The sequence below is a fragment of the Amblyomma americanum genome, chromosome 1, assembly GCF_052857255.1.
Source record: "Amblyomma americanum isolate KBUSLIRL-KWMA chromosome 1, ASM5285725v1, whole genome shotgun sequence".
Classification (NCBI taxonomy): Eukaryota; Metazoa; Arthropoda; class Arachnida; order Ixodida; family Ixodidae; genus Amblyomma; species Amblyomma americanum.
Genome location: NC_135497.1, coordinates 121,009,481 through 121,020,247, shown reverse-complemented (window position 1 = coordinate 121,020,247; position 10,767 = coordinate 121,009,481). Strand labels below are relative to the sequence as shown.

The 10,767-nt window shown below is 45.6% G+C and overlaps 1 protein-coding gene across 2 annotated transcripts; it reads left to right on the top strand.

Moving 5' to 3' along the window:
* The first annotated feature begins 1,877 nt into the window (after positions 1-1,877).
* LOC144113564 (protein regulator of cytokinesis 1-like) lies at positions 1,878-10,520 on the top strand. 2 transcript variants are annotated; one of them, XM_077646705.1, is made up of 6 exons: positions 1,878-2,013; positions 3,405-3,551; positions 4,505-4,666; positions 7,682-7,828; positions 8,782-8,943; positions 10,394-10,520. In XM_077646705.1, exons 1-3 carry the CDS (start codon positions 1,921-1,923, stop codon positions 4,577-4,579), a joined length of 315 nt encoding a protein of 104 aa, XP_077502831.1. In that variant the 5' UTR covers positions 1,878-1,920; the 3' UTR covers positions 4,580-4,666; positions 7,682-7,828; positions 8,782-8,943; positions 10,394-10,520. The 2 variants fall into 2 exon arrangements, with proteins under 2 accessions (XP_077502831.1, XP_077502830.1); XM_077646704.1 differs by having other exon boundaries at positions 4,505-4,722.
* Positions 10,521-10,767: the final 247 nt, after the last annotated feature.

The window sequence follows — 10,767 nt, the reverse complement described above, 5'->3', positions numbered from 1 at the left end:
AAAAGCGTTGTGTGGCGGCGCCCAAGCAAGCTCTTCCCTCCTCCTTCCAGCGATTGCACTGACGAGAGCGCTGTGTTCCCAAGGCTGTACGCAAAGCCCCTCATGGATTTTGCAGAGTTTTCATGGCATTTGCTTCAAAATATTTTGTTTTTTTCATCAGATTTCAGACATTCTATTGGTGAACACCTATCGGATGGCCAGAATCCTATAGCTGTAGGCTTTATTGGGGCAATAATTTTATCGTTACGTATGGTTTGTTTTTGCATGGCGGCAATGGAAGAATTGATAAGTCTGAAGAATTTGTTCGTTACTAGCGATATATTTTTATACCAGTTATCGTTTGTCATGAGCTTGAGTAAATGCACTGTTGTTGCTGATGACACTGTCGCTTTCTCGTTTCTTAGACCACTAGAGCAGAAAACAAGTGCGTAGTAGCGAACATTTCTTTTCTTTTCACTTGCACTACTTCCGTACCTTTCAGTGTTGCACCTTATATATGAAACGAAGTATAGTCCCCATACGAACCAGCCCACTTCCATCGAAAAATTCTTGCCCGAGGTCGGGCATCTTCGAAGTCGCCGCTTGTGGAGGATCGCGGATGCTTGATCAGTTGTTGAGCTTGTTTCTCGGCTGTTGCATTCAGTGCTGTTATTAGTGTCTTGGGTTTCTTGAGTTTTTTTTTTCTTTTTGTTCCAGCTTGAAGAAGAGATCAAGACGTATATCAGCAGGCACACTGGTCGGGAGGAGCAGTTCCTAAGTGAATCGGCAATAGACTTCCTGGAGCACCTCTGCTCACCGCATGATGCCTACAATCTCGAGAAGGACAGAGAACGGCAGGAGAGGGTGAGAACCTTTTGAAAGAGTAAAGGGTGCCATGTATTCTAGTACAGATTAACACTCGGTGCCCACCAAACAATTGCTCCAAAATTCTTTCGCTTTCGCTTTGCATCGCAGGCAAGGAATTCTAGATATGTGTAGCCACTGTTCGCCCTCACATTCACAACGATGTTAGCATAGGTCTTCGGGGCACTGCCTCAGGTGACCCATGCGCACGTGCCATATGTCGCAACAGGTAGTGTTGCAGTCAATGTTCGACCTGTGATTAGTGTTTTAAAAGCAGCATTTTCTCCTATAGGGTGTCTGCACTGCTTTTACTTTGGTTTGGCTCGGACAGTGTTGCAACTTCGTAGTGGCAGCTAGTCGGATTTGTTAATCTGTCACTCCAGGAAGCTAAAAGAATATCTTGGCAAAAGTGGTCGTGACATGCACAGTCCTTGGCCAGTGAAGAAAGCATCTAGTCTTTGACATAACCAGTACAGTAAATTCTTGTTGAGAAAAACATATTATCCAGGAAAAAGTGTGATGCAAATTTCCTGATTCTGAAAAGTAACAATTGAATGGGGTGTGAAGACTTTTTTTATCAATTTGATTTCATAAGAATGTCGATTGGCATTTTTTGGCTTAAGGTATTAACAGCTCCTTCTATTAGTGGTCGCAGAATTTGGTCTGAATTTACGTTGTCCTTAAAACAAGTAGGCCGCCGCGGTGGTTCAGTGGTTACGTCGCTCAGCTGCTGACACAAAAGACGCGGGTTCGATCCCGGCCGCAGCGGTCGAATTTCGATGGAGGCGAAATTCTAGAGGCCCGTGTACTGTGCGATGTCAGTGCACGTTGAAGAATCCCAGGTGGTCGAAATTTCCGGAGTCCATCACTAGGGCGTCCCTCATAGCCCGAGTTGCTTTGGGACGTTAAACCCCCATAAACCAATCATATATGCTGCCTCCTGCCTTTTCAGACCAGAGGCTTGAAGAACCGGAGGAAGAACTCGGAAGGCTCTAGGAGTTCCACGCCAAAAACAAGCCCATTTTGATGCAAGTCGAGCGGCGGGAAGCTCTGTGGGCTCGCTTCCTCGAGTTTGAGATGCGCGCCGCTGACCAATCCCGCCTCAACCACCGTGGTGGGTGCCTTCTTGAAATGAGGGCGCGAAAGAGGCTCGAGACGGAGCTTCCTCGCGTGAGTTTTGCTCGTGGACGACCTCCTCCTCTTTTATCTCTCTGTTTAGGCTTTCCCAAATTTATGTTGGCAAACAAAATAAAGGACTGTATGGTTGGTTAAAGCTGCACTAGAAAAAGACCTCCACTATCTCAAATTAAAGGGACAGGGCAGGCTTAAACTTCAAGGCATAGTTTGTGAAAGGGGGCATGTGCATTCATACTCATTGTTAAGAATATCTGTTGCAACAAGGACAAAACATGCTGGAGTGAACAGTACACTGCTAAATGTGCTATGCGTGCTGTGTTTAGTGTAAATTTTATTCTCTGCCTTCAAAGGTGTGCCTTCATTAATTTGACCACTCATAGACTAATATGCTTCATGCATCTCAAATAGTTTCACTTCAACAGCTCGATTGTAGCATTTCTCATATGGTATGCTATATTGTCACAATTTGGCTACTCTTTCTCCTTTTTGCTTGATTTGGCATGTAATGGGAAATTGCATGCTTCATTTAACTGATTGGTTGCTAATATATGCTGTTATCACTGGACGTGAGTGGAGATATGTGGTGCGTTTTTTCAAGCAGCTGCGAGAATGTTTTTATCAATGGAGCCCCTGAGCTGCTCAACAATTACATGGTCAGTTTGGCGGGAGAAGTCGCTCCAATTTTTGCAGAGTTCACATATGCACAAATGACAAACTACATTTGTGTGAAAAAGCGTTGTGTGGCGGCGCCCAAGCAAGCTCTTCCCTCCTCCTTCCAGCGATTGCACTGACGATAGCGCTGTGTTCCCAAGGCTGTACGCAAAGCCCCTCATGGATTTTGCAGAGTTTTCATGGCATTCGCTTCAAAATATTTTGTTTTTTTCATCAGTTTTCAGACATTCTTTTGGTGAACACCTATCGGATGGCCAGAATCCTATAGCTGTAGGCTTTATTGCGGCAATAATTTTATCGTTATGTATGGTTTGTTTTTGCATGGCGGCAATGGAAGAATTGATAAGTCTGAAGAATTTGTTCGTTACTAGCGATATATCTTTATACCAGTTATCGTTTGTCATGAGCTTGAGTAAATGCACTGTTGTTGCTGATGACACTGTCGCTTTCTCGTTTCTTAGACCACTCGATCAGAAAACAAGTGCGTAGTAGCGAACCTCTCTTTTCTTTTCACTTGCACTACTTCCGTACCTTTCAGTGTTGCACCTTATATATGAAACGAAGTATAGTCCCCATACGAACCAGCCCACTTCCATCGAAAAATTCTTGCCCGAGGTCGGGCATCTTCGAAGTCGCCGCTTGTGGAGGATCGCGGATGCTTGATCAGTTGTTGAGCTTGTTTCTCGGCTGTTGCATTCAGTGCTGTTATTAGTGTCTTGGGTTTCTTGAGTTTTTTTTTCTTTTTGTTCCAGCTTGAAGAAGAGATCAAGACGTATATCAGCAGGCACACTGGTCGGGAGGAACAGTTCCTAAGTGAATCGGCAATAGACTTCCTGGAGCACCTCTGCTCACCGCATGATGCCTACAATCTCGAGAAGGACAGAGAACGGCAGGAGAGGGTGAGAACCTTTTGAAAGAGTAAAGGGTGCCATGTATTCTAGTACAGATTAACACTCGGTGCCCACCAAACAATTGCTCCAAAATTCTTTCGCTTTCGCTTTGCATCGCAGGCAAGGAATTCTAGATATGTGTAGCCACGGTTCGCCCTCACATTCACAACGATGTTAGCATAGGTCTTCGGGGCACTGCCTCAGGTGACCCATGCGCACGTGCCATATGTCGCAACAGGTAGTGTTGCAGTCAATGTTCGACCTGTGATTAGTGTTTTAAAAGCAGCATTTTCTCCTATAGAATGTCTGCACTGCTTTTACTTTGGTTTGGCTCGGACAGTGTTGCAACTTCGTAGTGGCAGCCAGTCGGATTTGTTAATCTGTCACTCCAGGAAGCTAAAAGAATATCTTGGCAAAAGTGGTCATGACATGCACAGTCCTTGGCCAGTGAAGAAAGCATCTAGTCTTTGACATAACCAGTACAGTAAATTCTTGTTGAGAAAAACATATTACCCAGGAAAAAGTGTGATGCAAATTTCCTGATTCTGAAAAGTAACGATTGAATGGGGTGTGAAGACTTTTTTTGTCAGTTTAATTTCATAAGAATGTCGATTGGCATTTTTTGGCTTAAGGTATTAACAGCTCCTTCTATTAGTGGTCGCAGAATTTGGTCTGAATTTACGTTGTCCTTAAAACAAGTAGGCCGCCGCGGTGGTTCAGTGGTTACGTCGCTTAGCTGCTGACCCAAAAGACGCGGGTTCGATCCCGGCCGCAGCGGTCGAATTTCGATGGAGGCGAAATTCTAGAGGCCCTTGTACTGTGCGATGTCAGTGCACGTTGGAAGAATCCCAGGTGGTCGAAATTTCCGGAGTTCATCACTAGGGCGTCCCTCATAGCCCGAGTTGCTTTGGGACGTTAAACCCCCATAAACCAATCATATATGCTGCCTCCTGCCTTTTCAGACCAGAGGCTTGAAGAACCGGAGGAAGAACTCGGAAGGCTCAAGGAGTTCCACGCCAAAAACAAGTCCATTTTGATGCAAGTCGAGCGGCGGGAAGCTCTGTGGGCTCGCTTCCTCGAGTTTGAGAAGCGCGCCGCTGACCAATCCCACCTCAACCACCGTGGTGGGTGCCTTCTTGAAATGAGGGCGCGAAAGAGGCTCGAGACGGAGCTTCCTCGCGTGAGTTTTGCTCGTGGACGACCTGCTCCTCTTTTATCTCTCTGTTTAGGCTTTCCCAAATTTATGTTGGCAAACAAAATAAAGGACTGTATGGTTGGTTAAAGCTGCACTAGAAAAGGACCTCCACTATCTCAAATAAAGGGACAGGGCAGGCTTAAACTTCAAGGCATAGTTTGTGAAAGGGGGCATGTGCATTCATACTCATTGTTAAGAATATCTGTTGCAACAAGGACAAAACATGCTGGAGTGAACAGTACACTGCTAAATGTGCTATGCGTGCTGTGTTTAGTGTAAATTTTAGTCTCTGCCTTCAAAGGTGTGCCTTCATTAATTTGACCACTCATAGACTAATATGCTTCATGCATCTCAAATAGTTTCACTTCAACAGCTCGATTGTAGCATTTCTCATATGGTATGCTATATTGTCACAATTTGGCCACTCTTTCTCCTTTTTGCTTGATTTGGCATGTAATGGGAAATTGCATGCTTCATTTAACTGATTGGTTGCTAATATATGCTGTTATCACTGGACGTGAGTGGAGATATGTGGTGCGTTTTTTCAAGCAGCTGCGAGAATGTTTTTATCAATGGAGCCCCTGAGCTGCTCAACAATTACATGGTCAGTTTGGCGGGAGAAGTCGCTCCAATTTTTGCAGAGTTCACATATGCACAAATGACAAACTACATTTGTGTGAAAAAGCGTTGTGTGGCGGCGCCCAAGCAAGCTCTTCCCTCCTCCTTCCAGCGATTGCACTGACGATAGCGCTGTGTTCCCAAGGCTGTACGCAAAGCCCCTCATGGATTTTGCAGAGTTTTCATGGCATTCGCTTCAAAATATTTTGTTTTTTTCATCAGTTTTCAGACATTCTTTTGGTGAACACCTATCGGATGGCCAGAATCCTATAGCTGTAGGCATTATTGCGGCAATAATTTTATCGTTATGTATGGTTTGTTTTTGCATGGCGGCAATGGAAGAATTGATAAGTCTGAAGAATTTGTTCGTTACTAGCGATATATCTTTATACCAGTTATCGTTTGTCATGAGCTTGAGTAAATGCACTGTTGTTGCTGATGACACTGTCGCTTTTTCGTTTCTTAGACCACTCGAGCAGAAAACAAGTGCGTAGTAGCGAGCCTCTCTTTTCTTTTCACTTGCACTACTTCCGTACCTTTCAGTGTTGCACCTTATATATGAAACGAAGTACAGTTAAAACTCGATTTACCGAAGTTGTGGGGAGCCGTGAATTATTTCGTTAAATCGAGAACTTCGTTAATTTGAGTGAGGCATTTCTTGGGCACATAATTCAGTACATTCGATTACAGTAAAACCTCGTTAAAACGTACCCGCTTAAACAGTACTTTCGTTTTAAAACTAGTAAAGTCAAGTCCCCGACTGAGCACCCATTGAACATAGTGCGTTTTGCATCGGCATAAACCTTACCAGCTTATCGCGGTCGTATCGGTTAGTACGTACTATTTCCACTTTTCGTCGCACTCGCGCGTGACGAATTCACGCCGGTAGCACCGACCCAAAGGACGGTTCGGCTAGCGGCGCAACAATCTTCCCTAAATACCGCCGATGGGACGGCAAGCCACAAAGCTAATGACAAATTGGCGCCAAAGTTGGTAATCATACAACTAGCGCAATCTTTGGGGGTCCGTATGGTCATCGTCATGATCCCCCGCGCTACTTTCGAGTGGGTGGCGCCAACACCACGACCGGCGCCGCTAGCGTGTATGAAAAGAGACAACAAAAATTCTTACTCGAGAAGAAAGGCCCGAGGCGACTACAAATTTATTTTCCGCCAAAGAAGTCGGTGATCTTTGCCTGCGTGCGCTTTGTGAGCAACGGCCGCACCGATTTCTCGTAGGTCTGAAGTGCGTCCAGCGCGTCTTCCGTCCCCTCGTGTGTGCCGGCAAAATGTCGCAGCAGATCGAGAGCATCCATCACCTGACCTGGTGTCGGCACGGGAGCTTCGGCACCTGCAGGGTCGTCGGCAGCGTCTTCAGCCGCCACTCCCTCCACGCTTCCTACAAGCCGCAACATATCGGCATCAGTCAAAACTTCCGTTGTGACTGCGTTTGCGTCGGCGTTCACGTAGTCTGAGAAACTTATGCCTGTGGGCACTTCGTCCACTGAGCGAAGGTGTTCCCAGGCATCTTCATCCTCGTGCACGGCGCTCGCGCAGTCCGGACCAGCTTCGGCAGTTTCAGGGCCTAGTGTCCCGAAACCGGCAGTCCTGAAGCAGTTGACAATTATCGACGGCTAGACTAATGGAGGCCTGACAAGCTGAGCTTGACAAAGACGTGCGTTCAAAGGCACGGGGAAATCCGCACAAGAGCGAACACAGAGCACAACACACAAATACACACAAAAAAAAACACGCGAACTGCAACAGCGCCATCTATGAAATGTGGCACGAAACTTTTTTACTGCTGGCGCCATCTTGTGAGCTCGACTCAAAATTAAAACTCGTTTTGCGCCGCGCAGTTTGAAAAAAGCGACGGGATGAAGATGCTCCGTGGTGTTACCGCTGACTCGCAATCAATAAATTTTGGGGTGCTGTCTACAAAATAGACCAAAAATTAACACTTTTTCACCTTTATTTCTCGAAAAAAGGTTCGTTAAATCGGGACAGATCACGGAATCGGTTTCGTTATTTCGGGTTAGTCAAAGCATTGAACCCTATGGGCGTCTGAGGGGGAAATAGGATACCTTCGTTAAATCGAGATTTTCGTTAAATCGGGTTTCGTTAAATCGAGTTTTGACTGTATAGTCCCCATACGAACCAGCCCACTTCCATCGAAAAATTCTTGCCCGAGGTCGGGCATCTTCGAAGTCGCCGCTTGTGGAGGATCGTGCATGCTTGATCAGTTGTTGAGCTTGTTTCTCGGCTGTTGCATTCAGTGCTGTTATTAGTGTCTTGGGTTTCTTGAGTTTTTTTTCTTTTTGTTCCAGCTTGAAGAAGAGATCAAGACGTATATCAGCAGGCACACTGGTCGGGAGGAACAGTTCCTAAGTGAATCGGCAATAGACTTCCTGGAGCACCTCTGCTCACCGCATGATGCCTACAATCTCGAGAAGGACAGAGAACGGCAGGAGAGGGTGAGAACCTTTTGAAAGAGTAAAGGGTGCCATGTATTCTAGTACAGATTAACACTCGGTGCCCACCAAACAATTGCTCCAAAATTCTTTCGCTTTCGCTTTGCATCGCAGGCAAGGAATTCTAGATATGTGTAGCCACGGTTCGCCCTCACATTCACAACGATGTTAGCATAGGTCTTCGGGGCACTGCCTCAGGTGACCCATGCGCACGTGCCATATGTCGCAACAGGTAGTGTTGCAGTCAATGTTCGACCTGTGATTAGTGTTTTAAAAGCAGCATTTTCTCCTATAGAATGTCTGCACTGCTTTTACTTTGGTTTGGCTCGGACAGTGTTGCAACTTCGTAGTGGCAGCCAGTCGGATTTGTTAATCTGTCACTCCAGGAAGCTAAAAGAATATCTTGGCAAAAGTGGTCATGACATGCACAGTCCTTGGCCAGTGAAGAAAGCATCTAGTCTTTGACATAACCAGTACAGTAAATTCTTGTTGAGAAAAACATATTACCCAGGAAAAAGTGTGATGCAAATTTCCTGATTCTGAAAAGTAACGATTGAATGGGGTGTGAAGACTTTTTTTGTCAGTTTAATTTCATAAGAATGTCGATTGGCATTTTTTGGCTTAAGGTATTAACAGCTCCTTCTATTAGTGGTCGCAGAATTTGGTCTGAATTTACGTTGTCCTTAAAACAAGTAGGCCGCCGCGGTGGTTCAGTGGTTACGTCGCTTAGCTGCTGACCCAAAAGACGCGGGTTCGATCCCGGCCGCAGCGGTCGAATTTCGATGGAGGCGAAATTCTAGAGGCCCTTGTACTGTGCGATGTCAGTGCACGTTGGAAGAATCCCAGGTGGTCGAAATTTCCGGAGTCCATCACTAGGGCGTCCCTCATAGCCCGAGTTGCTTTGGGACGTTAAACCCCCATAAACCAATCATATATGCTGCCTCCTACCTTTTCAGACCAGAGGCTTGAAGAACCGGAGGAAGAACTCGGAAGGCTCAAGGAGTTCCACGCCAAACACAAGTCCATTTTGATGCAAGTCGAGCGGCGGGAAGCTCTGTGGGCTCGCTTCCTCGAGTTTGAGAAGCGCGCCGCTGACCAATCCCACCTCAACCACCGTGGTGGGTGCCTTCTTGAAATGAGGGCGCGAAAGAGGCTCGAGACGGAGCTTCCTCGCGTGAGTTTTGCTCGTGGACGACCTGCTCCTCTTTTATCTCTCTGTTTAGGCTTTCCCAAATTTATGTTGGCAAACAAAATAAAGGACTGTATGGTTGGTTAAAGGTGCACTAGAAAAAGACCTCCACTATCTCAAATTAAAGGGACAGGGCAGGCTTAAACTTCAAGGCATAGTTTGTGAAAGGGGGCATGTGCATTCATACTCATTGTTAAGAATATCTGTTGCAACAAGGACAAAACATGCTGGAGTGAACAGTACACTGCTAAATGTGCTATGCGTGCTGTGTTTAGTGTAAATTTTAGTCTCTGCCTTCAAAGGTGTGCCTTCATTAATTTGACCACTCATAGACTAATATGCTTCATGCATCTCAAATAGTTTCACTTCAACAGCTCGATTGTAGCATTTCTCATATGGTATGCTATATTGTCACAATTTGGCCACTCTTTCTCCTTTTTGCTTGATTTGGCATGTAATGGGAAATTGCATGCTTCATTTAGCTGATTGGTTGCAAATATATGCTGTTATCACTGGACGTGAGTGGAGAGATGTGGTGCGTTTTTTCAAGCAGCTGCGAGAATGTTTTTATCAATGGAGCCCCTGAGCTGCTCAACAATTACATGGTCAGTTTGGCGGGAGAAGTCGCTTCAATATTTGCAGAGTTCACATATGCACAAATGACGAAAACTACATTTGTGTGAAAAAGCGTTGTGTGGCGGCGCCCAAGCAAGCTCTTCCCTCCTCCTTCCAGCGATTGCACTGACGAGAGCGCTGTGTTCCCAAGGCTGTACGCAAAGCCCCTCATGGATTTTGCAGAGTTTTCATGGCATTTGCTTCAAAATATTTTGTTTTTTTCATCAGATTTCAGACATTCTATTGGTGAACACCTATCGGATGGCCAGAATCCTATAGCTGTAGGCTTTATTGGGGCAATAATTTTATTGTTACGTATGGTTTGTTTTTGCATGGCGGCAATGGAAGAATTGATAAGTCTGAAGAATTTGTTCGTTACTAGCGATATATCTTTATACCAGTTATCGTTTGTCATGAGCTTGAGTAAATGCACTGTTGTTGCTGATGACACTGTCGCTTTCTCGTTTCTTAGACCACTAGAGCAGAAAACAAGTGCGTAGTAGCGAACATTTCTTTTCTTTTCACTTGCACTACTTCCGTACCTTTCAGTGTTGCACCTTATATATGAAACGAAGTATAGTCCCCATACGAACCAGCCCACTTCCATCGAAAAATTCTTGCCCGAGGTCGGGCATCTTCGAAGTTGCCGCTTGTGGAGGATCGCGGATGCTTGATCAGTTGTTGAGCTTGTTTCTCGGCTGTTGCATTCAGTGCTGTTATTAGTGTCTTGGGTTTCTTGAGTTTTTTTTTTCTTTTTGTTCCAGCTTGAAGAAGAGATCAAGACGTATATCAGCAGGCACACTGGTCGGGAGGAGCAGTTCCTAAGTGAATCGGCAATAGACTTCCTGGAGCACCTCTGCTCACCGCATGATGCCTACAATCTCGAGAAGGACAGAGAACGGCAGGAGAGGGTGAGAACCTTTTGAAAGAGTAAAGGGTGCCATGTATTCTAGTACAGATTAACACTCGGTGCCCACCAAACAATTGCTCCAAAATTCTTTCGCTTTCGCTTTGCATCGCAGGCAAGGAATTCTAGATATGTGTAGCCACTGTTCGCCCTCACATTCACAACGATGTTAGCATAGGTCTTCGGGGCACTGCCTCAGGTGACCCATGCGCACGTGCCATATGTCGCAAC

What these genes read in the sequence shown, in the direction of transcription:
- LOC144113564 (XM_077646704.1), top strand. Translation starts at nt 4,579, where the DNA reads ATGCAAGTCGAGCGGCGGGAAGCTCTGTGGGCTCGCTTCCTCGAGTTT. An exon ending in TCGAGACGGAGCTTCCTCGC is followed by an intron (nt 4,723 to 7,681) that starts GTGAGTTTTGCT and finishes TTTTTGTTCCAG; the next exon opens with CTTGAAGAAGAGATCAAGAC. An exon ending in ACAGAGAACGGCAGGAGAGG is followed by an intron (nt 7,829 to 8,781) that starts GTGAGAACCTTT and finishes CTACCTTTTCAG; the next exon opens with ACCAGAGGCTTGAAGAACCG.